A 27,885-nucleotide genomic window follows, 5' to 3' on the forward strand; every position below is an offset into this window, starting at 1 on the left:
AAACACACAAAAAAGTTGATGAAGCAGCTATTAAATTTGTTTATCATGCCCTATTTAAAGAAAATCAAACTGAATAACCTGGCAAAAGACCAACATGAGTGATTGCAGAAGTAGCAAAGTTGGTTTAGTTTTATGTTTCACTGTGCAAACTGTGGTCTACTTCACAATCTTATTTTACATGCCTTCAACCATCATGACTATCAAAAGTACACATTCGTTTGGCATTGTAGAATAACCTCGTGAGGTTATGTTGTGATATGTCAAAAAACTATTTTTTAATTTCTTTTTTACATAACCTGACATTTGAACAACAACAAACAGTATAAACAATAAACTCAACATATGTATTTATAAATAAATAAGTAGTTTATTTGCCTTGAAAATATCTATTGTCACTGTTATCAAAGTCTGACAGCCGCTATCAGCAGAGGTGAAGACTCGCGTCACATGAGAGGGACTCCACTTGACGAAATCAAAAAAGGCTTGCAACTCAACTTTGAATTCAACACCAATGACTCATGACTTCACTTGGACTTGAGCCTTTTGACTCGAATTGACTTGATACCTTCCCCAAGCCCAAATTTAAATTATCATATAAATAAAAACTGTGTGTACTTCATTTAATTCATGAAATTATACGACATTTGTTGTGTGAAACTGCGCCTCTGCCCTTTTCTGTACAGGTGAATGCCTTATTCAGTAAAGTGTTTTTCCTTTTTTAAGGCTTGTTCAAAATATGAAATGGTATCAAATTGGTGAAGAGCAGATTATGACTCGGACCTGCCTGTCTCCACATGGGACTTGGACTTGGACTTAAGTGCTAAGACTTGAGACTTACTTGTGTCTTGTAAAACAATGACATGGTCCCACCTCTGGCTATCAGACAGTTCATTGCTCTGAATTTGTATTCGAGTAACAGATAGTTAACGCATAAACCACAGTGGATTATCAATGTGCTCTTTATTTTGAAATGCTTCAACGGAAGTGCGGTGGTTTACTGCGTGAAACTTACCGCTGCAGGCTGCGGGCCGCCTTCCACACTACTGGTGGCGTGTGTGGAACACTTTTCTCTCTCCATCCGGTTCGGCTAACCGGGAAATTACTAAAAACTAAACAAGTTTTTTGTTTCAGTGTTCCCTCATTTACTCCGGATTCTTTAAGACGCTGACGGAGATCTTCTCAGCGAAGAAATCTGGTGCGCATCGGTAGTTTCTGCGGAGTTTCATCTGCATCTTCTGCCTCCTTGCGCAGCGTGTGTTTCACGTGGGGGACGGACTCTGAAACATCCATCAATTCCCCGGTTACAGCGGTTAGCATTTAGCTGTCCGAGTAAAAATGGCAAAGATGGCAACCTTGATCCTAGAGGACGGGACGACGTTTAAAGGCCTCCTTTTCGGTGCAAATGTGTCAGTGTCGGGAGAAGTTGGTAAGTCCGTTAAAGCTCTTTTATTACTTAAATTTATTTCTGCTACTATAGCTAGCTCATACAAAAATCTACCAGTATATTTAACTTTGCTAACCTTGTGTTAGACTTTTGGTTATATATATTTTGTGCTTGTTCTTCTTGTCCTAATGTGCCACGACGGTCTTGGAGAGTTGTATAAAGCGCCAAACCCGACGCCACCTCCCCTCTTTCCTACAGGAGCGAGTTGCCAAACTTCATACAAACATCTGCCAATATAAATGTTGACGTTATCGTTTGGCATGCCGGGCAATCAACATGACATTTCTCGTTTTCTTGTTATTGCCACTTCCAATTAAACCATTAAGCAGCATTTCATGTCAGCACCTGTAAAACTTGTCTTGATTGTTACCCCATGCCGTATGCTTCTGTTATCTGTGCCGAATTAAAGAAGATATCATATTGATTTTATACTTAGCCAAACACTATGATGCAATTACTTGTGTCGATGAGCAAGGTATCATTAAAGTGATGGATTTGTCAATGTAGTCTGGCAGGACAAAGTACACACACAATAGAATGGAGTGTATCTCGGCTGGTATTTACTCTCACCTCTGGATCCCATAATCCAGGGCCAGTTGTATTACAGAATTACAAGTAGATTTGGACTGATAGTAGCAGACTTTAAAAAAAACACCATAAACCTGAATCAACCCTCCTATGCTTGCCTCAACAAAAAATTCCACATATGCAGACAATTACAGCTTTTACTTAAGTTTAGATTTAAGATAAACACATGATTTAGGATTTACTCCATCACATGAGCGTTGTGAATTTTTGTGTCAGTGACTGACACTTGGCATGAATGGAAGTATGACTGGAGTTTGCTCTGATGAATATTTTGCGTGTTCAGTGTTTCAGACGGGCATGGTAGGCTACCCCGAGGCTCTTACTGACCCATCCTACTGCAGCCAGCTCCTGACCCTCACTTACCCTCTGGTCGGCAATTATGGTGTGCCGAAGGACGAAGACGGAGAGTTTGGACTAAGCAAGGTGAGCGGTTATTATGGGTTTAAATCTTTTTTTGATAACACTAAGCCACTGGAGTGCTTTACACAAGTGTGATAGAGGGTGTTGGAAGATGAAGAAAAATGAAGAAACTAGGTCTAAACTTTTATCTATAATACTGATGTGTTTTCTTGTGTTTTTGCCTACTCAGTGGTTTGAGTCATCAAAGATCCACGCTGCGGCTCTGATAATCGGAGAGCTGTCAGAAAGTCCCAGTCACTGGAATTCAGTTAAGTCACTGGACCAGTGGCTCAAAGAGCAAGGTGTTCCTGGATTACAAGGTCAGAAAATCCAAATCTAAATATGCTAAAATGAATATTTTAATGGGAAATAAATTAATGCAGAATTAAATGCATGAAGTGCTCAAACTAACTGGCTTATATTTTAATTAGAAATGGTGTAAAGGATGTTAAATTACAGTTTGGCATGTGATTTATAAAACAGTCAGAGATAATGGTAAGCTTTTTAATTTAGAATTACAGCAATCTATTGTTTCCATGTGTTCCAGGCATTGACACCCGGCGTCTGACCAAAAAGATCAGAGAGAAGGGCACCATGTTGGGGAAGCTGGTTGTGGACGGGACTCCTGAAGACAGTATTCCCTTTGATAACCCGGACCAGAAAAACCTGGTCCTGGAGGTCTCCATGAAGGTAACCCACTCAGATGCATAGTAACCTTTTAAATGAAATGATCATCAAGTTTTATAAAACATTGTGAGTGCAAAGACAGAGCCAGGGTTTGCTCAATATTACACCTCATAAGTAAACTGGGAAGTGGACCACACAGGTTTTGAAGTAAAGAAATTAAAAGGATTGATTAGATTGTTGTCATTACAGGCTACCTATTTTTAAGTTCTGGTCGTTTCCCTTCTGATTGTCTCCAGGAGCCCAGAGTATTCAACCCCAGCGGTAATTTGCGTATCACTGTGGTGGACTGTGGCATCAAATACAACCAGATCCGCTGCCTGGCTCAGAGAGGAGCCTGTGTCACTGTCGTACCCTGGGACCACCCACTGGACAGCGCAGGTCTGTTCTACACTTCTGCTGCTAATAATGGACTTTGTTTTGACTTGCTTTATTCAGAAAAGCAGCAAATTGGTTGACTGGGGCGTAAAACTCAGTGACCACTGCTTCTGAGGTGGTTTGCAAGATGTCAGCGAAACTTTTAGCAAGTTTTTACCTTGTACAGATATACGCAAAATATGGGACTATTCTTGTGTTTGTTTCAAGGAAATGCCATGTGGTTTTGTTAATGGTAAAACTGTGGAGATCGATTCATGAAAACTCTTGTTGAAGTTTTTTTATAGAAGTAGGAAAAGCACCAGTACCAGAAATGTTCCAAACTCCTGACTGTGAACTTTCAGTGACTTCCTGATTAATGTTCAGAGAAGTTCTTAGATATAAAGTAGTTTATTGCTGTTTTAGATGCTGCAGATTTAAAAGTTTAATGCGGCTAATAAAGTATTGGAAAATTAGTTTGTTCATAGTCAGACACAGGCAATAAAAGGCCGTTTCACATCTATTGATAGTGCGATATGTTTGTCCAGCCTTCAGTGGTAACACACAGGTATTATGGATTTTATTTTCTTGTCTTTTTTTTTTTTAGATTTTGATGGTTTGTTCATCAGTAACGGCCCCGGGGATCCCCAGTTCTGTCAGACCACCATCAACAACGTGAGGAAGGTGGTCTGTGTGGAACGTCCCAAGCCAGTCTTCGGTATTTGCCTCGGACACCAGCTGCTCTCTCTAGTCATTGGATCAAAGACCTTCAAGATGAAGTCAGTAACTAAACTTAATACTTGCACACGCCAAAATAATAATTTGTACTGAAAAGGCTCAAAACCTGTTGGGCTGTCAATGATATCTGATATTATTTTCACCACCCTCTACTGCAGTTGTGTAATTCACAACAAACTCAGTTTGTCATGAATTTCATCAGAAACCATTTAGTTCTTATCATCTCCTTTGTGTCATTATTGCTGCAGTTTATTAGGAAAGCATGAAGCTTTGAAACTGTGCAGAAACAATCGGTCCTCACATTGATTGGTCTATTGACAGAAAAATGCCTTTAAACTAGAAGAGTGTCAAAGTTAATTAAATTTTGAGCATTCTCGTGGTTTGCACTCATGTCTGGAGCTCAGCCAGTCCCTTGCAGAGCTTATGGAAGAATCTTTTTGGGACAGGTCAAAGACAGAAATGTGCCCTCAGTGACCTGAGTCAGGGAACCTCTTCAAAACCCCTTTACACTCTCTAGAAACACACAGTCAGTCATGCCCCCACACTTTTTTTATGGAAGAGCTGTGATGTGAACAGCAGATTTTTGCTGTTCTCAGCAGTCTGGTTCTCTCCTGTATGAGCAGTGGAGTGTTGGCCTGATCGCCCTTGTTATGAAAAAGACTAAACAAACAAGCTGGCACGAAAGACCAGGCGAGTCCACTCCTCCACAGCCACATCTGTGGGGTTAGGGAGGTTCTCTTTCCCCTGAGACTCCACGGATGGCAGCTTTATCAGGCTCGGCATGAAGGTCATGGTGGCGAATGTTTCCATTACCCTGCTGGAATGCGGCTGGCATCTCAACAGACCAGGGGATTGTGGGATTACAGTGAAATTCAAATTACAGATAGTTCACTATCATACCTCCTTCCCACAGGTGTCTCAGTATTGGACTCTTAGTACATGTTTTGTCTTTACCTGCACCTGGAAGTCCAAAGCCTAATATAAATATTTAGCTGGATTATATTAACACTTACATTTAAATTTGCGTCTGGTAAAAAAACACACTTTGTTTTCCATGTCATCACCCTGCAAAAGTTTTTGAAATTAAAAGGATTTTGAGGACTTTGATGTCCGGAAATTGCATGTTTCATTTTCACATTAGCAATGTGACAAATGCATTTCCTACTTTTAGTACTTTACTAAATGTTTAATAACATACGCACTGATAGGTGAAAGGAATTGTTGCACAGAACTCCCACAATGCTTTAGGATAAAGCCAAAATAATATTTTAGGTTGCTTTTCAAAATGGATACACAGGTTGTTGTTGAACCTAAAATCATTTGTGGTTTGACCAAGATAGGCACATGTGGGCAGATGTTAGTGTCTTTTTATTTATTTTTTTTATTGAGTTTGTTAGTAAGATGTTTTTCTTCTTACAGTGGAAACCTCTTAGATTAAACCCTGAATGACAACTACAGCTGTTACAACAATTAATGTCATTTTGAAATCTGTTCAGCTTAAAATGTTTCCATGAGCAAACAGTGACTTCATTCTTAAGTCATATTAATCATAAGTGTCATATTAAAGGTGACCAACATCAACTATAACTAATACTGTTTTTGGTTAAAAGACTATTATAAAGCTTACATGTCTTTTCTCTTTTTTCTCAGGTACGGTAACCGTGGCCACAACCAGCCGTGCATCCACAAGGGAACAGGTCGCTGCTTCATCACCAGTCAAAACCACGGGTTCGCTGTCGACCCCAACACGCTGCCGAAAGACTGGGATGTCCTCTTCACCAACGCCAATGATCATACCAACGAGGGCATCGTACACAACACACAACCCCTGTTCAGGTAACGGTCTCAGTGACGCTGGGTGATGTGATAATACACACCGTAAAAGCCAGAATTTAGTTGATCGATCCTTTGTGGTGCATTTTTCCAGTGTTCAGTTCCACCCAGAGCACATGGCCGGTCCCACAGATCTGGTCAGCTTGTTCGATGTCTTCCTTGACACCGTGAAAGAGCACAAGGAGGGCAAAGTTACCAAATCTGGTAACACAAACATTTTGTAATTCTCTCACTTCACCTTCTTATGTACAACATCTCCAGTAGACAACCAGTTTAATATTGTAAAGTAAAAATTGTAAAGGTGTTACAGAGGGATGCACCGAAAATAGCAAAAAAAGCAAGTGATTTACTTTACCGCACCCTCTAGGGCCTCGGACCTCCCCCACCATAGTCTCTCCAAATCCTGTGGGGAAACACTGAGTAAAAAGCACATTTTGACTATTTTTAATTTATGCAATGATAAAAATAAAATGTGTCAAAATGTGAATGTACTTTTTTTTCCCCAATTATATTCAGTTTTGGCTTCGGCCAAGAATTTTCATTGGGTGCATCCCTAGTGTTACAGTTCAGTTCAGTATTGTCTTCTGCTTTTACTGGTTGAAAAGAAGCTTATTACAGTTATCATATGAACAGGAGCAACAAAATTCTTGTATGTGTGATGTTTTCCAGTGAAGCAGCGTCTGCTGGACCATCTCACCTTCCCGGGATCTCCAAAGCCTGCGGAGGTATTCCGACCCAGGAAGGTCCTCATCCTGGGCTCTGGAGGACTGTCCATCGGCCAAGCTGGGGAGTTTGACTATTCTGGCTCCCAGGTCTGTCCAGAATACCTTCTGATAGGAGTAGTGCAGATATTCTGACGCAGTTGATGTAAAAATGACAAATTGGTTACTTTGTGATGCCTGGTAAATTAAGAGGACAATCAGGCCATCATTGGACTTCTGTTTGGCTGCAAAATACTTCAGTTGTGCTGTATGAGCTGTTTAGGGTTGTAAAAAGAGCAATATATGACCATGGCGTTCCTATAATGTGCCCATTTCTCGTTGTGGATACTGCACGTCCTTTAAGATTTTAAAGCTGACCACAACGTTTTTACTGCTTCTGTCATCAACATTGAAGTAGCCCTTTAGCTGATCTTGTTAAATTTTGTTTTCCAGGCAATTAAGGCTCTCAAGGAAGAGAATGTCCAGACTGTCCTGATCAACCCCAACATTGCCACTGTGCAGACCTCCAAGGGCCTGGCTGACAAAGTCTACTTCCTGCCTATCACGCCGGAGTATGTCACTCAGGTATGGATGAACTCTATTGGCTGTAATTGACTTGATGTGGTAACTTCTGTTTTAAGTAAAACGACTTAGTAATTGTAAATATCAGTACTACAATAAAAGGTTGTATTGACTTTTTCTTGTAGTACTTGTAGTACTTCTCTTCTACATTTCATCAGAGAAAAAGATAGGTGTTTTTGGTTTGCAGTGTGTAAGGGGGAACCCAAGTTTGACATTTTAAAGGCTAATTGTTTCCATATGGTATAAATATTCACTTTTTTGCTCTCAGGTGATAAAGAACGAACGTCCGGACGGTGTGCTGCTGACCTTCGGTGGTCAGACAGCTCTGAACTGTGGCGTGGAGCTGACCAAGCTGGGCGTCCTGGAGAAGTATAAAGTCAAGGTTCTGGGAACACCGGTGGCCTCCATCGAGATGACAGAGGACAGGAAGATCTTTGTGGAAAAAATGGAAGAGATCAATGAACATGTTGCTCCCAGTGAAGCAGCTCTGTCTGTGGAGCAGGTGAGGAGACATTGATATATCATTATAAACATCCCAGATTCGTTACCTCCATTCCTTCAAAACATGACTTATGTCTTTTCTCCCCAGTTTGTCTAAATGTATCTTTTTATTAACTTTGTTATAGGCAGTGGCAGCCGCAGAACGTCTGGGCTACCCTGTTCTGGTTCGTTCTGCATTCGCTCTTGGTGGTCTGGGCTCAGGCTTTGCCAACAATAAAGAGGAGTTAACCTCCCTGGTGACATCCGCCTTCGCCCACACCTCCCAGGTACTGGTGGACAAATCACTGAAAGGCTGGAAGGAGATCGAGTACGAGGTGGTCCGTGATGCCTATGACAACTGTGTCACTGTGAGTACAGTTAAAGCCCAGTCTGCTGTCATTCCCGACTGATGTCAGCATAGCTCCATTGCCAAATCACAAATATGACTTTCTAACTAAGCTGGATTAAAATATTTTTACCTTTTCTAAACAAGTTTTAGATAAAAGCCATACCTAAAAGGGAAAAATAGTATTTTTCCAAGTTAAGTTGTTCAGAATCACAAAGGTGAAAAGTACATTTTAAAGGTGAAGTGTATTATTATTGAGTTTAAACTGGTAGTTTGCTTCACTACAATTAATTTTATGCAGCATAGATATCTTCTGATCTCTGACAGTATCACGTGAGACTTTATTCAGTGTTTCCCATATGTTCATTTATTTGTGGCGCCCCGCCACAATATCAGCTCGGACCGCCACACATTGATTTTCGAATTTTTATTTTTTTTTACTAAGCCTCTTTAAAATCGTATTTGATTGCACTGTCATTCTGTGGGAAACACTTTTATTTGTTCTTCTTGTTCAGGTGTGTAATATGGAGAATATTGACCCTCTGGGCATTCATACTGGAGAATCCATTGTGGTGGCGCCAAGTCAGACGCTAAACGACTATGAATACAACATGCTGAGGAACACGGCCATCAAAGTCATCAGGCACCTCGGCATTGTAGGAGAGTGCAATATCCAGTACGCTCTTAACCCTGAGTCTGAACAGGTAAACGTGTACAGATAATGGCCTCCGTTCTTGCTAATACACACAGGCTAGTTTCCACTAGGACAGAAGTACAAACACACGCGCGCGGATTCTGTTATAACTTGTGTATATTCATGTTTTGCAGTACTACATCATTGAGGTGAATGCCCGTCTGTCGCGGAGTTCGGCCCTGGCCAGTAAGGCGACAGGTTATCCTCTGGCCTATGTAGCAGCTAAACTTGGCTTGGGGATCCCGCTGCCACAACTCAAGTACGTCTCTCGTTTTAAGGATGAAGGATAATATGCAGAAAAATCTGAAAAAAGGCAATACACTCAGAAGGGTTGAGGATTGAGCATGAATAGTTTTTGAGAAACAATGTGCTAAAGATGCGTCTTTGGAAGTGAGTGTTGAAAACAAGAGATTTCCTGTATTACAGGATGCTAATATTTAGATGTTTTTATATTGTCAATTTATATATTTATGTACATAATATTCTCTTCCTTTGCAATACGTCTGCATAACAAGAGTAATACACATCTGCCACGTTGTTCTTTCTCTGCAAATAGTTGTATTATTTTTCTCTATTCTTTTATTATTCTTAATTTGTTTATTCCATATTTATATATTTCTACATTTATTTATCAACTGCATGTTTGTCGATAAATATGTTTTCTTAAGGAACTCTGTTACCAACTCAACAACAGCAAACTTTGAGCCTAGTTTGGACTACTGTGTCGTGAAGGTGCCTCGCTGGGATCTCAGCAAGTTTCTCAGGGTTTCCACCACGATTGGCAGCTCCATGAAGAGTGTTGGTAAGAGGCAGTGGCCAAACTTAAATGTTATTATCATTTTCAACGCATTTTTGCCTTAATGTATAGTATACTTTGGTGCTGGAACAAGGAAACTGTGCTGCTTATAAAACTGCACTAGCACAGAACAACAATGGCAATAAGTTGATCTTCACCTGTACTTTTCTGACAGGTGAGGTGATGGCTATCGGCCGCAGCTTTGAGGAGGCCTTCCAGAAAGCTCTGAGGATGGTGGATGAGAACTGTGTTGGCTTTGACCACACCATCAAGCCTGTCTCTGAAAAGGTGAAAAAAAAGTAGTTTCTCCTCTCAATTTCCCCCTTAATCTTTTTTTGGTTTTACTATTTGTAAGCTTTGGACAGAGTTTAATGAGTCACTGTTAAATGTTGCCACTGCACCCTTTAAACAGTGACTCAATATCCTGCACTGGAGAGTCATTCAGGATCCCATTAATTATTTACACTGTATCAAATCATTCACTTATCACATGTCAGTGTGTCTTGCCAGTAGGTTGGGGTGGGTGGGTAAGTAACTGTTGGTCTTTAATAAATACAAGTTCATTTGCATTTTTAGCATTTAAGATAAAAACATTGTTTAAGCATTTCTGTGGGAAATACCCTCAGATTTCTATGAGGAAAAAGTCACTCTGTTGACTGCAGCAGCACTTTTTAAACTGTGCCAACAGATGGTGCCAATGTGCTACTGTGCCAAAAAGTGCATACTGCTGCTGGGTGGATAATACCTTGTAATGATCCAAGTCTTAGTGTGTCTTTGTTTATAGGGGAATCTTTGTGTGTGTTTAAAATGATCATCTTCTACTGTTACTGTGGCTGATGTCGTGTTACCAAATTACATTAGCCAGATTCTCATATTTGGCAAATAACCAGCACCACGATAGTCAATTAAGATGTGTTATCATACCTTGCCCTTGCCTTCTCTGCTCACCAGGAGTTGCAGACTCCTACAGATAAGCGTATCTTTGTTTTGGCGGCGGCATTCAGAGCCGGCTACACGGTGGACCAGCTGTACGAGCTCACCAAGATCGACCGCTGGTTCCTGCACAAGATGAAGAACATCGCTGACCACGAGCGACTGCTGGAGACATACAACCAGGTAAGGCTGATAAGAGGCAACTGCTTTAACATTAGCAGCAGTACCTGGGAAAACCTGGAAAACAGTTGACCAAGTTTCCAGCTATTGCAAAACACATGGAAAAGGAGAGAACATGCATAATGTCCTGCAAAATCTTGTGTTGTCCTGGAACATTATGTTGCGGTTGCTTGGTTATGTTGTGAAAACACCCCTTAGTCATGTCACATGGTTACGCAGGTTGGCTATTGTTGGATGATATTAATTCAAGTGATCGAAACTGTCAATAATTTAAGTTGTATTATCCTCCAAAGGTAAATATTAGTCACTGCTTGATGGTATCTGTGGTAGTTTTGATTAGGTTTATAGATTAATGTTTTCTTCTCAGCTTATTTTAAGCTATTGCAAATCTTAAAAATCAGACTTCTGCAGAGAGGAACATATTAGTGTATAACGTGATCCCTGTCTGTCTTAACAGCTAGATCATCACTGAAAATGTCCTGGAAAATTATCTCTGGTTAAAAAAATGGGAACCCTCTTCTTGATATTTCATGTTAAAATTGTTCTTTCTACCAGGATGAGAGTGCCATGCCTCCAGAGGTGATGAGAAAGGCCAAACAGCTTGGCTTCTCAGACAAGCAGATAGCACTAGCTGTACAGAGGTGAGTGGGAAAGCACACACGTTACCTGATCATTTTTAGGCTTGTTGCATTGAGTTGGCAGCCCAAATTAATTTCTAGACGACAATAAGAAAAGGCTGGTGTATGGAAGTTGGTTTTCTCTGACTATTTTTTTGATTCTGGACTGTCCTCATTTCCCCCCCGCCTACAGCACAGAGCTTGTTGTGAGAAAGCTGCGTCACGATTGGTCGATCCTACCTGTAGTGAAGCAGATTGACACGGTGGCCGCTGAATGGCCCGCCCACACAAACTACCTGTACTTGACCTACCACGGTACAGAGAACGACCTGCTCTTCAACGATCAGCACGTCATGGTCATCGGCTCGGGTGTGTACCGCATTGGCAGCAGTGTGGAATTTGATTGGTGTGCCGTCGGGTGCATCACAGAGCTCAGGAAGGTAAGTCCTACATGATCTTATCCTGCAGACTGTGGATTTTAAATTTAAGCTTAATGTCTTTGCATGTTAATGATTGAAATGAAAGTGAGGGGTAGTTTTTCCTTTTTTGTGATGCTTTTTTGAATGTAGCACACTTTTTTATTTTTATTTTTTTAATCAATACCACTGAAATAATTCAACAAGTTCTCACTGTTCCATTGCAATTAAACAACATGTAATGATTATTTTCATTTTAAATTATGTAATTAAAAAAGAATCTGTGAAATTTTAATAAAATGCTGATTACTTGTGCTACTAATACTAATTCTATTTTTAAATCGAAAAACTTCTTTTTTAAAATTTGTATAGATTTTAAAAGATTTTAAAAAGGCTTTTGAAATTACTTTATTCCATTTGTTATTCCATTTTTAACTACAGTTTAAAAACACATGCGGCAGGTGTCTAGGTGACAGTGACAAATGTAACAGGCCTGCTCTTCATCTCTGACCTGATGTGGTGGAGGATGAGAGAGGCTCTTTCTGCTCTAAAACTCTCAGCCCTGAAAATAATAGCTGGTTAATGAAAAGTCTTGTTACACCTCGTTGGACCTTAATTATTAAATACTGCTGCAGCCTACCTTAGTGATTTTTGTCTGGTAAGGTCACTTGATGATTTAAAAATTGACCTGTGCAGCTTTAGATTTTATACTTGATTGCTAGAAAGTTATTTTGAAATACTTCTTGTCATGAAAATAAGAGGATGCCTCACATTTTTATGTGGCTGGAGGCCAGTTAACCAAATGTTATATTAAAACAATGTTGATTCATGTTGTCACATTTATTGCAGATGGGTTATAAGACCATCATGGTGAATTACAACCCAGAGACGGTCAGCACAGACTACGACATGTGTAACCGCCTCTACTTTGATGAGATCTCCTTTGAGGTAAGATTTTCACACTAATTAATAACATTAATTACTATCTTAACTTCAGATCTCGAAAAACAAATAGTGAGATTTTGTGTTTTAACTTGATTTAGGACACAATTCATGGATGTTACTCTGGATAGATTTAGCTGTCCTTAAACATTTTACAGTGTTATGCTGTTCAACATTGCTGTATTATTAACTTGTGGAGAGGGTCTCAACAAAAAGCACATTATGAGCTTTATTAGAGTGTACTAATTACAGTTTTGAGGTTAGTAAGTGTCCCATACATATCTCAGGTGGTGATGGATATCTATGAGAAGGAAAACCCAGAGGGAGTGATCCTCTCTATGGGAGGCCAGCTGCCCAACAACATCGCCATGTCGCTGCACCGTCAGCAGTGCCGCATCTTGGGGACTTCACCCGAGTTCATCGACAGTGCCGAGAACAGGTTCAAGTTCTCCCGAATGCTGGACACCATCGGAATCAGCCAGCCACAGTGGAAGGAGCTCTCTGACACCGAGGTACGATCAATTGGGTTTATACATATATGTTTTGAAATATCTCCAAACCAAAGTGTTTGGATGCCAAAAACAAAATAAAAAATAGTTTGGGGTCTTTTTCTGCATATTGAGGAAGACAAGTTTTTGTTTTTATCAAAATGTTTCCTTGTCCTTCACATCTATTCCCCGTTTCTTTTTTTCCCTCCAGTCTGCTATGAAGTTTTGTGAGACTGTGGGTTATCCCTGCCTGGTTCGTCCTTCCTACGTTCTCAGCGGAGCAGCCATGAACGTCGCCTACAGTGACAGCGACCTCGAGAAATACCTGAGTAGCGCTGTAGCTGTGTCCAAGGAACACCCTGTTGTCATCTCCAAATTTATACAGGAGGCCAAGGTTAGATAATAAAACTTGCGTTAGTTGAAGTTGAGCTCTAAGATTATCTGTAAGAATCCCTTAATTTACCCTAGCTTCATTAAATCAGGTCAGCTAGTTCTCAGGGTCTGTGTGACATAAAAAGAGGTCAATGTATCTGTAATATTTTTGCATTTTCCAGGAGATAGACGTGGATGCTGTAGCCTGTGATGGGGTAGTGATGGCCATCGCAGTGTCTGAACATGTGGAGAATGCCGGCGTTCACTCTGGTGATGCCACACTGGTGACACCACCGCAGGACCTCAATCAGAAGACGATGGAGAGGATCAAGATGATCGTCCATGCCATCGGCCAAGAGCTGCAGGTCACTGGACCTTTCAACCTGCAGCTGATTGCCAAGGTGAGATTCATTCTGAAAGTTCTGCCATTTTGGTACAGATCAGACACAGAGTATCTTATGTAACTTTTATTATTCATTTATTAATTATTTAAATAAATAATTATTATATTATTTTAATTATTAGTAGTATTATTATTAAGTCTTTTAACATTTTCTTTTATCTGCTGGTTTTATGGATTTCCTGTGAAGGACAAGAATAGCCTCAGCAGCGTTGGTAAAATCTGCTCCAAGATCAATGGAGTTCAGCTGACAGACCTGAGCTCCCTTTGGGGGGGAAAAAATTCATTGGTCATTGGTCATTCTGACCACGTTCTTAGTCAGGAATTCTGTTTAATGCCCTCAGGACGGCGCTACCCCTTTGCTCTGGTTCCCAAATGCATGACGTTATATGATATCATTGACAGGGTTTCTGAATGCTTGATTGATTGTAGTTGTTGTTTTATCTTGTTTGATACGATTGGCAGGCAAAAACTCTAAATGGCCACCCACATCTTAGATTTGTGCACCAACAAATTAAAAATTGGGGAGCTTCCCACATAGCTATGTAGCTGGCGAGCTACATCTGTGAAAACAGTGACCGAAAAACTCACCTGTAGAAATGTTCTAAGTCAATCAAGAAATAAGGATACTTATGTTTCCTCAATTGTTGTGGAAAAACTGCTAATAATAACCACTAACCGGACTGAAAATGACATTTGGCAGGACAGATATGCCACCTGTTAAGACAAAAAAAGAAAAGGTCTGAAGTGAAATGGCAATTCAGTTTCATTATCAGGCTAAACCAACTCCTTTATTTATCTAGAGTTACCAAAAAAAGCACTGAACACATCTTCACCCAGACAATTATGGGTTATTTTTGTCACTTTTCTTCTTCCCTGGTAGTCAGTTATTACTCTAAATACTGATGAAGACACGTACATTTTTGTGAGGATGCTTATGTGCAACCAATCAATCTTCCTTTTAACAAATATGAAACGTTTATCATGCTGTAGCAGACACACAGTGGTTTTATTTGTAAGTATATATTGTACGAAACGGACGAGGAAGGTCACAGAAAAATACAACTAAAGTATTTTGGTTTTCTCTGTTAACCGCTGTGGTGATGCTGTGCTTCTTCTGCCAGGATGACCAACTGAAGGTGATCGAGTGCAACGTCCGAGTCTCCCGCTCCTTCCCCTTTATATCCAAGACCCTGGGTGTTGACCTGGTTGCAATGGCAACTCAAGTCATTGTGGGGGAGAACGTGGAGCCTGTGGGCCTAATGAGAGGAAAAGGGATTGTAGGAGTCAAGGTAACTAAGCTGACTCAAAACCAGTGTTTTTCACTTGGTAGCTGCCTCTAATCACAACTTTTAACATGAATCTTCTAACAGTGTGCCGCATGTCCTTTCAGGTTCCTCAGTTTTCATTCTCTCGGCTGGCCGGAGCTGATGTGGTGCTCGGGGTGGAGATGACCAGCACTGGTGAGGTGGCCTGTTTTGGGGAGAACAGATACGAGGCTTACCTTAAAGCCATGCTCTCCACAGGCTTCAAGATCCCCAAAAAGAACATCCTGCTCTCGATTGGCAGCTACAAGGTACAAAGTTTGTATTGATGGTTTTTGACCTGCCATTGTTCATTGTTTATTTGAATATTATTAGTTGTTACTTTAGCAACAACTATGCTGGGGTTTGTTTACATACAATAATTAAAGGGGTACTTTACGTTTCTTATCCAATACACGTTTTGTTAAATTCCGCGAATATTTCCTCATGGGTCGGTAGCTCTGTTTTTCGTGTGCTCCGGTTTCCCTATACAGCCCTGGGTCTGTAAATTGAGCACAAACAAAGCTGCTGGGAGCGAGCAGCAGCTCATTTGTTTATCAACAAACTCTCTGCAGAATCGCAGTGTCCCTTTAAAACCGTTACATTATCGCCATTACACCCAACACAATTATTAAGGGGGATGATTAGATGGCCAGATGGTGAACGCCAAGTTGGGAATTTTGCCATGACACCAGGGAACCCCCTACTGTTTGTGACGAGCGTCATGGGATCTTTAATGACCACAGCGAGTTGGGACCTTGTGTAACGTCTCATCCGAAGGACGGCAGCTCCTACAGCGCAGTGTCCCCATCGCTGCACTGGACCTGATTATTGGGACCAGAGGGAAGACTGACCCCTATTGGCCCACCAACACCACTTCCAGCAGCACTTAGTTTTCCCAGGAGGTTTCCCATCCAGTTACAGGCCAAGCCCAAACCTGCTTAGCTTCAGTCAATCAGCAGTAGCAGGGGTTAACATTGGTATGGCTGCTGGTAATTTCACACATAACAAAGCAAGGAGAATATATTCAGTTAAGGTCAAATGGATTGGCCATAATGAATTAAGGCCAATTGAAACATTTCTAGTGCTGAAAAATTAAGAATCATTGACTGTTTAGTGGTAAATTAATTGGTTCATAATTTGTATTAATCCAGTCCTTTTTTCTCATTTAAGAAAATCTTATTGTTAACATTTTTGTGTATTTACAGAACAAGAGTGAGCTGCTGCCCACCGTGCAGGCTCTGGAGTCTCTGGGTTATGACCTGTACGCCAGTCTGGGTACTGCAGATTTCTACACAGAACATGGAGTCAAGGTGACAAATAAAAAGCCTGTTTTATATTTTTGATTTATTTCATCACACAAGCAGTCATCACTTAATAGTGGAAAAGTATAATGGTAAATTAGGTAATCAAGACATTCCACAGCGAATCAATTTAGTTCCAACGTTTAATTTTAGACATCTGTCAATCCAGTTAATAACAGTAAGGATTGTTGTCTGACCTTTTTTGGCTAACTTCTCCTGTTTCAGGTGACAGCAGTGGACTGGCCTTTTGAGGAGGAGGAAGACAGTGAGTGTCCCACTAAAGAGAAGCAGCGCAGCATCATGAACTACTTGGAGGAAAACCACTTTGATCTTGTCATTAACCTCTCCATGAGGAACAGCGGAGGTCGCAGGCTCTCCTCCTTTGTCACCAAAGGCTACAGGACGAGACGCATGGCCATCGACTACTCTGTCCCGCTCATCATCGATATCAAGTGCACCAAGCTCTTTGTCCAGGTCAGACATCGTTTTGTTTGTGCTTGGTTTTTTAATTCTTAGTACTGCTAAATCTTTAAGTCTAGAAAAAAACTAGAAACTAGAATAACAGCATAAGCAATGCGTATTGATGTGTTTTCAGGCTCTTCGTCAGATTGGTAGGACTCCACCAGTGAAAACTCACATTGACTGCATGACGTCCCAGACGCTGGTCCGTCTGCCCGGTGAGTCACTGCAACCAGCAGAAGAAACTCTTAATTGATGCTCTGATCATTTTTGTGCGGCTAAAAAAATTGAGTAATAATTACCTTTTGTCCCTTTTGGTATCTTTTTTTTTTTTTTTTTCATTTGTAACAAGGCAACTAATTAGATGGCACAACAAAAATAGATAACCTTTAAGATTAATGTCTCTTCATATGGTGAAGCTTAATTACATTATCTTGCCGTCACTGCCAGCTGAATATTGTTTTAAACAACATTAATAAATAAGACTAATAGTAAAACTGGAAGGTAAACATATTTTTATCCTAACTACAAAAGAGGATTTAGCATTCACAGTAACATCAAATCACTGTGTGTGTTTAGATCCACTCTAATATCTTGGTTATTATTAGACTTTTGAAGTATACCTTTTCTGTTTTGTGCATGTTAACATGCTGGTTGCAGGAACCTGGATATTGTTAGAATGATGTATACAGAGAAATTAATAACCTTGTTACTTTATGTTCATTGTAAAAGTTATATCCCACATTTGATCACAACCAGGATAGAAGTAATTGTACTTATTGTCGAGTGAAACAAATCTTTCCTTTGTGACTGATTCTTAGGTCTGATCGATGTGCATGTTCACTTACGGGAGCCTGGTGCCACACATAAGGAGGACTTCTCCTCTGGTACAGCAGCTGCTCTGGCGGGAGGAGTGACCTTGGTGTGTGCGATGCCCAACACCTCCCCTGCCATCACAGACCCCAGTACTCTGGCTCTGGTACAGAAGGTACGCCCAGATTTTCTTTCTTGCTTGATCACGATTGTTTGTTTCTGTCAGTTGAATCATGACTTATGAGCCTGCTCCAAATGGCGAGGCAGTGAGCGTAATTGAGTGTTTATGCTCTGGGTGTAGCGAGTCAATACACAAGTCTGATAAAGATCAATTGAATGTTAATCTAATGTCAGTAATGTCTTTGTTTCAAATCTGTTTATTTGATCATGGTGTTCTTGACAATGACAGACCTTCACAGAAGTTAACTGAAGTAAAATGAAAAGTGAATGTTGGGTTATTTTGTATGATCAGCTGGCCAAAGCAGGCTGCCGCTGTGACTACGCCCTGTATGTGGGCGCTGCTTCAGACAATGCAGCTGTCCTGCCGTCCATCGCTAGCCAGGCTGCCGGCCTGAAGATGTACCTGAACGACACGTACTCAACCCTCAAGATGGACAACGTCTCTCTCTGGATGGAGGTAGGCTGAGGCGCAGTATAAAACTCTTTATTCATTTAACATGTAGTTGAACCTTCTTCAATAGTTAAAATTCATCCTAAAATGCAAAAAACAGAACATAAAGTTTCTTAAAATGAGTTTGCTGTCATTTTAGTTTTGTAGGACACTTCTAAACCAATAAGGAAATGAGTGTCAAGATGTTTTGCGTTGTTGAGTTATCTATTGGTTACATTATTCAGAAAATTAAATTAAGTCATTTGTCACCTAGGCAAAGATTTTGACTTTGTAGTTTGGAAAGAGTTTTTATTAGAGTTTTTTATTTAGGCGACCAGTAGAAAACTTTCCCGCCCTATACACTAAACTAACTGTCTGGTTCTGTATGAAGCACTTTGAGAAGTGGCCTAAGCAGATGCCCATCGTCGCTCACGCTGAGAAGCAGACGGTGGCTGCGATCCTCATGGTGGCTCAGCTCTACCAGCGGCCAGTCCACATCTGCCACGTGGCCAAGAAGGAGGAGGTAAAATAATGTTTTTAAATGTTAAACAATCAGTGCTTCACACACACATCCTCATAATGCTATAACCCATTCTTAATGTTGCTTTCAATACCTTCACCAATGTATGTTTTAGATTCTTGTCTGCAGTATTGAATACCGAAGACATTTCGCTGCTGCCCAGTGTCCCCGTGGGAATTATTAAATTTCTTTCCTCTTCTTCAGATCCTGATAATCCGAGCAGCGAAACAGAAGGGTATCCAGGTCACGTGTGAGGTGGCGCCTCATCACCTCTTCCTTTGTGAGGAAAATGTGGCAGAGATCGGTGATGGCCGAGCGCAGGTCCGACCCACGCTGGGAACACTTGAGGACATGGAGGCTCTCTGGGAAAACCTGGACATCATTGACTGCTTCGCCACAGACCACGGTCTGTAACCAGTCTGATAATTATTCTGTTTTATTGAAGCAAGGGTTAGATTAATCATTATTTTTAAGAAGAGACTACATGTTTTAAACTGTTTTGTGTTTCTAGCTCCCCACTCTCTAGAGGAGAAGAACAGCGATCATCCCCCTCCAGGTTACCCCGGCCTGGAGACGATGCTGCCGCTGCTGCTGACCGCTGTCAGTGATGGGCGTCTTACTCTGGATGATATTATCAGGCGTCTTTATGACAACCCTCGCAAGATCTTCAACCTGCCTGTCCAAGACAACACCTATGTGGAGGTAAAGACATAAACACATGATGATGATAAACATGATTTATATGTAGTGATCACTACTTATCTATTTATCTATATATTATTACTTATGTCAGTTTTCATGCTGGAATCGATGCTAAACTGTCACACAATTCTATGCTTCATAAGTAACAAATAATGCTGACACTTCATTATTAATTACTTAATCTCTTTGTCTTTCAGGTGGACTTGGAGCAGGAGTGGGTGATTCCTCAGGCCATGCAATTCACTAAGTCAAAGTGGACACCTTTCCAGGGTCTGAAGGTGAAGGGTAAAGTCCGCCGCGTGGTTCTTCGAGGAGAGGTGGCCTACATCGATGGCCAGGTCAGCAACATCACACATGCTTATTAATTTGTGGCAGCCACTTTGTTTTTACAAGCCAGATGGGGCTGTTTTAAACTATCTTTTATGAGTTATGGTGAAGGTTTATCACTAAAGTGGATATTCTATTATTTGCTACGGTTATTGTGGTTCTGTTGTTAGGAATTAAAACTTCAAATTAAAATTTTTGAAATTACAGTTACACACAAGTCTTTACTTGCTCTCCCTGCTTTCCAATCTTTTGGTTCTTAATGTGACTTTTGGTCCATAGCAGTGCTCATGTTTGCATGCAGGAGCTGGGAAATTGGAAAACTGCATAATTCTATATTTAATACCTGTACCTACCCAAAAATAATTGTATGTAAGAATTTAATTTGTATGTATTATGTAATTTGATTGGCTGTGTGACATTGATGTCTTTAAAAGCTGTCGTTCTTTCTCTCTCTCTCAGGTGTTGGTACCTCCAGGTTATGGTGAAGACGTGAAGACCTGGCCCACAGCTTCCATCCTTCCTCTTGAACCTGCTAAAGAGAGCCCGAGGGTACTCAAAGTGTAAAAACTACTAATACCAAAAAAGATAACCGTAATACAAACCGAATAATTCAATGCAAATAATAGATGTATTCTAGTCTGGAGCACATATGGTAATAAGTCCAATATACTAGTCTGAAGTGTGCATGTGTACGATAAAACTCATACAGCAGTCAACTCAAACTAACTTGTTTTTTCAAATAGCTAATTATCTAATATTCTGATTAATATCCACAGTTAACATGTAGATGAAGTTCCTTTGCATTTATTATAAGATGTGTGTATTTCCTGCCCTTGACTTTAACCTTTGTTGGGTATTTCCTGTGGTTTAGACTCCAGAGCACCCGCGTCCTACTCCTCCCCGGGAAGGCTCGGTCCGAACCCGAGCGCCCAGCCCTCGACGATCAGTAGGGGAGAGCCGCTACATGCTGCCGCCGCGCATCCACCGCGCCTCTGATCCTGGATTACCACCAGGTACTACAACTCCCATAAGTTAGTGTATACTTGCAGTGTAGTGAGAAAACAAAGCTTGTGATTGGACATAAACAGTTCTCTCTTGTGCAAAACGTAAGAGGCCTGTAGTGCACTACAGCTTAAAATAATGCCTGGTTTTTATAAATGTTTTAGCACAATGTGTCTTCTTTCTGATAAATTAAACCACCTGTGCAAAACTGTAACTGTTAAGAGGTGGAAATAGACTTAACCTTGTTTTGTCAGTGAAGTCAAGATCACATTTTTTACTTTTAAATGTAGTATGTACGGTATTATACTGTATTCCTCTATTTAACTGATACAATTAATTGGTGCTTTGTGTCACTGTGCTCTCCGCAGAGATGGTTATGTTCCCACCAGCTGGTGTTGGGGATGGTTACAGCCACCCTCCTCCTCTGTCCAGGTTGTTGTCCCCTCAGTCAGGACCAGGACAGATGCTTGCTGGACCGGTGTCCCACTTCCAGACCTCTCCTCTGCTGCACCCGCTGGTCGGCCAGCACATCCTGTCTGTCAGGCAGTTCAGCAAAGAGCAGGTACACTGACAAACAAACAGAGCTGATGAGCCACCTTTATATTAACTCACAAAATAAAAGAACAACATTTTGATACACTGTATTGTGTTTTCAGTTTGTGTATTTTTTTGTTTTGTTTTTTAGATCTCACACCTTTTTAATGTTGCCCACACTTTGCGTTTGTTGGTTCAGAAGGAACGAAGCCTGGACATCCTGAAAGTAGGTCCTCCTCACAGATGTTATTTCTCATTGTTGCATTACAAATGCAAGAGTACTTGCGGTGGTGTTTTAAGTTAGTATATTCCTGTGAATGCATGTGAGACTCCACAGACTTTGAAAACAGAGCAAGCATTAGTGTTTTGGTGGCCCTAAACAAAATCGTGTTTGGGCAATACACACAAGTTAACACAAACTTCCACAGCGCTAATACATCCTGTCTGAAAGTAGTTTAGTACTCCTCTGTCTCAACCCCATCTCAAAAACTAGCGCCTTGTTCCTCACTGTCCAGGGTAAGGTGATGGCGTCCATGTTCTATGAAGTCAGCACTCGCACCAGCAGCTCCTTCGCGGCGGCCATGCAGCGTCTGGGCGGCTCAGTCGTCCACTTCAGTGAATCCACCTCATCGACACAGAAAGGAGAATCTCTGGCGGACTCTGTCCAGACCATGAGCTGCTACGCTGACGTTCTGGTGCTCCGACACCCAACACCTGGAGCTGTAGAGGTGGGTTTCGGCTGTGAACGATCCCTACGAATTTATGCTTAGCCCCTCTGTAAAGTCAAGCCACAGTTAATGGACCTTAATGCCACTTGCTGCTGTTTGTAAAACAAATAAAATGACATTTAGGAGATGCTAGAGATCTATTATTATTATCTAAAATAAAAGGGCATAGTAAAATGTCTTGTGCTGGCTTAGGACAGATTTTAAGATCCTGTTGTTATCTAGTCTATAAATCTCTCCATGTACTCATTGATATGCTCCCAAGATATGACCCTCTTAAAGCTCACATAACCCCAAAATGTCTGCTATTAACTGAACCAAAGACTATTGTGACTAAAAGTGAAGCGCCTTTTTACAATATGGACCCAAACTCAAGAATATTGTCCCCCTGAATCTGAAAGCAACAACATCAAGTCAAGTCCCTGTTAAATAAAATTACACTTTTTAGGTTACTCTTAAACTTAGGCAAGGCAGGTTTATTTGTATAGCACATTTCACCAACATGGCAATTCAAAGTGCAACCAAGGGAAATATAAAAAAGGCATTTAAATACATTTAAAAAAGTAGGGCTTGAGCCTGATTCGACTGTCAACCTCATAGTCGAAGCTTTGCAGCAAAACGTTTTTTGCGAAATGGGGGTGCTCAATGTCTTACGCACATGCAGTTGTCGGACACACTGCATGCATGCACAACTCTGCACAAGACCGGTGAATGGCAGGCGAGCAGAGAGAAAAAAATAATCTTTAGTTTAGCTGTAAATGTACAGTGAAAGTTACTGACATTAGTCACTAACTAATAGAGTCTGCAGCTTCTCAAGGTTAAAGCGGACCTACCATTTGAATCCCTTTTTGTTTTCTTAAAGAATTGTGGGGAAGGTATACAGTACATACTGGGTGGAACATTTTCCAGTTGCTCTCTGGTGGACAAACTATGGATGGAAACTCTTTTTTTCTTTTTTGATTACCTCAGATGCATTTCATTTTTTGTTTTGTTGTTCTCTTTTATTAAAGGCAGTTATGTAGACACTTGTCAGACAAAATAATCTCAGCTCAAGGTCCACTAACTAGCTTTCGACTGCATCAGTGAATAGAACTGGCTGAAGTATTAAATCTCATCAGCATCTCTAACAATCAAATGTAGAAACGAGATACAGCTGAACAAGACCTGAGTATCATTTTTTTTATCCAAATACTTTATATCTACAATTATAGTATGTTTTCTATGGTCACATAGCTTTAATTTCCATTACCGGACGATTTTCAGTGTTTTTATCTTTATGTAACTCGTCTCCCTCTGTGGCGTTCAGAGTGCATCTCGTCATTGCCGTAAGCCTGTGATAAATGCCGGAGATGGCGTGGGGGAGCATCCAACCCAGGCGCTGCTGGACGTCTTCACCATCAGAGAGGAGCTGGGGACGGTCAACGGCATGACGGTGAGGGATATTAAGACCATTTAAGACCAAATGAACTGTCCTTTACTTTTAAATCCTGATCCTTATGTAAATAGTTGTTGGAAATAGTAAATGGACTGTAGCTGTATAGCGCTTTTCTAGTCTTCCGAACACTCAATTACTCAATTGCTTTATATGACGTGTCATATTTACACACATTCATACAATGATGGCAGCAAGGTGGCAACTACTCGTCAGAAAGGAACAAATCATTCACACTGCTGATCAGGATCATTTTGGTCAAGATCATTATTAAACACGATTACTCATTAACTAAGGAAATTTGGAAATCATTTGTTGAACTTTTAACACTGAACGCTTCATTTTAAGAAATTAATATATATGCATTACCCCCAAAAATCCAAAAGAGCCCTTGAAATAAGAAATAGTAATCCAACATTATCAACTTTATCATCTTAAGAGCACAAGAGTATGACAGGAGCTCAGTGTTTCCCCCACATTGACTTCTTTAGGGGGTGGGATTTACGCTGAAATTCACTTGCGGTGTTCTGTTGGAAGATGAAGTGACTTAAACCCAACAGTAAGGAATGCAGAATGCAAAATGCTGCAGGCTTAGGCCAATAATAGTGACTATCAAGTTGTAACAGTTTTAATCCCTGGTCATCTTGGCTCGAGCTGAGCTAAACATGCCACAGCCTGGCTGAGAGTTTGGGCTTTTAGCGAGAGGTGGGAGCCACCCCTGTAAAGAAAAGGGGTGCGCTGTATTTATAAGACAAAAGGAGAACATCATTGCGAAAGAGAGTGCTGCTCGATAATCTCTTTATCTTGTTTTCATAATCATTGGAAGCCAAAGTAGTAATTTGAAAATAAAACTTGAATAATTGCGCACGGGAGCAATTTGGGGTTAAGTTTCTTGGCCAAGGACACTACAACACATATCCAACTTCTAGTTTTTAGTTTGATTGTTGTAGTCCAGCTGCCGCTCTAACCCACTCAAAAACATGTTAAAGAAAATATTCATATCATGTTTTCACGTGTGTTTTCTCAGATAACCATGGTTGGGGATCTGAAACATGGCCGCACGGTTCATTCTCTCGCTAAACTGCTGACCCAGTACCGTATCACCCTGCGCTACGTGGCTCCCAAGAACCTCCACATGCCAGCAGAGATCATCAGCTACGTGGCCTCCAAGGGCATCAAACAGGTGGGGAAACGCATTGATGCATTTCTGTTTCACAAAAGCATTTCTTTATACAATTTTTAAATTCTAAATAAAATATTCTTGAATGTTATTATGAGTTTGACAAAACAAATTACAGACTAAATATTTTTTACCTGTTTGCAGGAGGAGTTTGACAGTATTGAGGAAGCTCTGCCTGAGACTGACGTCCTCTACATGACGAGGATCCAGAAGGAGAGGTTTGCAACTGAGGAGGAGTACAAGGCTGTAAGTACTCATGTTTGAATTCATCAGCTGCCCCCTATCTGCCCCCCACCAGATAAATATAGCAGTTAACTTTCAGCGGTGTGGACGGTATGGAGTATGAAATTGAGACCATGTAGTAGTTTTAGAAATACTCCTACGTGTAAGCTAGTATTTCAAGTGTTTATCAGTGTGTCAACACCAGTTGTGCCTAGTGGTACAGTGTGTGTCGGCGTTCGAATGCAGTTGTTTAAAAACTTGTGAATGGGGCTTGTTTAAGCTAAATTGAAGCGTTAAGTTGCTCTTCAAATATTTCACAATGTAAACGTTTCCCATGTCTATAAAGTCCATTGAGCTGAATTGTACTTTGTTTGCTTATTGACGTCTGATAAATAAGAATTGAATATCGTTAACAAAAGTTGTGAAGTGTTTTCTGACAGAACCCTTGCGTATATGACTTATTTTCTTTCTCAGTGTTTTGGCCAGTTCATCCTCACCCCTCACATCATGACTGTAGCCAAAAAGAAGATGGTAGTGATGCATCCGCTGCCCAGAGTCAATGAAATCAGGTAAGGCCCAGTCAGCACCATTATATACACTCTCACAGAATTGGCTGAAACTCCCGGACCTGTCATCTCTCAGAAATTTTAAATGTTTAGCCTACCTTCCTATGAGCACTTGAATGTACCAAAAATGAAATATTTTCAAATTCATTCTGTTTTATTTTTTTTTTTCTGGCATTTTCAACTTTATTAGAGAGGACAGTATTAGAGTTAGACCGGAAACAAGCGTAGAGAGAAATACAACACACAGGTCCCCGCCTGGAATTCAACCCATGGACGTTGGGGTTATGTGGTATATGCCTAAAATGCAAGTTATTAGGCCATCAGGACGTCCCCAAAATCTTGACCTTGTAAAGAATAGTTGATCTAGCAGATACAGAAATGTTGATGTTTCATCCATGTTGGTTTAAAAGTTAAGATTGAAAGTTCATGCTTGACCTTTAGAAACAGTAGTTTCCCCCTGAAACAAGACTTACAGTAGGGCTTTACTAACCTTTATTACTTACTTACTTATTATGTTCTTGATTAAAAGTTTGGTCAATAAAATGTCACAAAATGGTGAAAACTTCCCGGCGCTCAAAGTAACATCTTCAAATTGCTTGTCCAAACCCAAAGATATTCAGTTTACAATGATATAAAACAGAGGAAATCAAAGAATCCTCATATTTGAGAAGCTGGAACTATTTTGCATTTTTGTTTTAATAAATGACTCAAAAAATGAATTCTTATCAGAGTAGTTGCAGATAAATTTTCTGTCCATCAGCTAACTGATTTATTGATTAATAATTGCAGCTGAAGCCATATGATGGTAAAGGCTTTCTGGGATCTTGGAAGTTTAATTTCATGCCATATAGTGATATTTGATCTCATTGGATTAATTCCTGAAAGCAGCTTTCCCAGAGCAAATGTTATTTGTGGTCAATTGGAAATAGTTTATTGTTAATAATTATTGACTGTTCCACTATAGCAGTGTAGTTGATAGTACAGTACTTTAGTTTCGTGCATCATGCATTAGCTAAAACTATTCCTTTATTTCACTTTCTCTCATGTTTCCTTTGTATTTTTCTCTCAGCGTGGAGGTGGACACAGACCCAAGAGCAGCATATTTCCGCCAGGCAGAGAACGGCATGTACATCCGAATGGCCCTGTTGGCTACTGTACTGGGCAGATAGATCCACATGCTGCATATTTGTAGCACAAATAGTCAAACCTTTACAATAATAAGTGTTAGACACCAGCATTTTCTTTCCTGAAAACTGTCCTTGAAAAGTGTTAGCAGAGTTAAATAAAATAGACTTAAACTGAATCATAAAGTTACAAAGGTATATCACGCACATGATGCTGCTTATCTTCAGTTTGAAAGACCACTACTTTGCTTTTCATTCATATCGCACCTGCAAAACTACTGTCTCATTACAGCAACTGGATATTAAAATGTCTTAAAACACAATTAACGTTTTCCATAAAACTGCTTCTTAACTAGAAATAATTTAGATGTAGCTGTATTTGGACCAGTGAGATTTTGTTTGTTTGTGATGGTTACAGACAATCAGTATTTGTGCATCCATGAGCCTGCTGGAGGAGCTGGGGAAGACTCCTTGGAAGAAAAAAGGGCATTGATGGTACTATGATGTGTGATATTATAAAAATAAATCTTTTGGTAAATGGGTCACATGTGCAGCCACTGTTACAAAGCTGCTGCACAGCTGTTTCCTCATCTACTCAGCTGTAGGTAATTTTAAAGGGACCAGTCAGGATATTATAAGTGAGAAAAGAGAAAACGACTGCCAGCAGTTTGGCTTAAGGGATTGCTCTATTCTGACCAATTGTGCCAATTATATTTACTGTGAGAAAAACCTGTTGTCATCTTTAACGTTCCTTTGCGTAAACGTGTAGCACCACTTATCCTTGGTGGTTTAGGTGTATTGCTGTAACTGTCAGTAATTTCTTATACTGTTACAGTTTATATGCAAATGTTCTTTTTTTAAATACAAATGGGGAATTTGTGTCATTTAAGTGAGTGGCTTTGTGATATGTGGAGAAATAAATAATAAAAGACTATTTTCCCTTTTGCAGCTGATATTGTCATTAATTACCCCAGCAACACACCACCAAATGTGGCACACATTCAGTAACCGTGATGACTCTTGACAAATCAGTCTGTCATCATCAACTTTCAGTTTTAGAGGCAAACCCCATTT

General features: G+C 40.4%; 1 protein-coding gene across 1 annotated transcript; it reads left to right on the plus strand.

Moving 5' to 3' along the window:
* The first annotated feature begins 1,031 nt into the window (after positions 1 to 1,031).
* On the plus strand, positions 1,032 to 27,759 carry cad (carbamoyl-phosphate synthetase 2, aspartate transcarbamylase, and dihydroorotase). Its single transcript, XM_046060433.1, has 44 exons — positions 1,032 to 1,426; positions 2,316 to 2,455; positions 2,622 to 2,751; positions 2,979 to 3,121; positions 3,355 to 3,496; positions 4,077 to 4,248; positions 5,858 to 6,043; positions 6,135 to 6,244; positions 6,710 to 6,852; positions 7,195 to 7,326; positions 7,592 to 7,825; positions 7,950 to 8,171; positions 8,665 to 8,853; positions 8,978 to 9,102; positions 9,512 to 9,645; positions 9,815 to 9,927; positions 10,591 to 10,755; positions 11,308 to 11,393; positions 11,563 to 11,809; positions 12,635 to 12,733; positions 13,015 to 13,239; positions 13,427 to 13,609; positions 13,770 to 13,988; positions 15,112 to 15,279; positions 15,381 to 15,563; positions 16,500 to 16,604; positions 16,821 to 17,069; positions 17,191 to 17,272; positions 17,876 to 18,042; positions 18,340 to 18,504; positions 18,869 to 19,000; positions 19,202 to 19,403; positions 19,509 to 19,699; positions 19,897 to 20,037; positions 20,486 to 20,575; positions 20,898 to 21,039; positions 21,397 to 21,590; positions 21,714 to 21,788; positions 22,078 to 22,290; positions 23,594 to 23,719; positions 24,747 to 24,902; positions 25,044 to 25,145; positions 25,596 to 25,690; positions 26,757 to 27,759. The coding sequence occupies exons 1-44, from the start codon at positions 1,336 to 1,338 to the stop codon at positions 26,854 to 26,856; spliced, it is 6,708 nt and encodes a 2,235-aa protein (XP_045916389.1). The 5' UTR covers positions 1,032 to 1,335; the 3' UTR covers positions 26,857 to 27,759.
* Positions 27,760 to 27,885: the final 126 nt, after the last annotated feature.

Source organism: Micropterus dolomieu, linkage group LG10 (genome assembly GCF_021292245.1).
Source record: "Micropterus dolomieu isolate WLL.071019.BEF.003 ecotype Adirondacks linkage group LG10, ASM2129224v1, whole genome shotgun sequence".
Taxonomy (NCBI): domain Eukaryota; kingdom Metazoa; phylum Chordata; class Actinopteri; order Centrarchiformes; family Centrarchidae; genus Micropterus; species Micropterus dolomieu.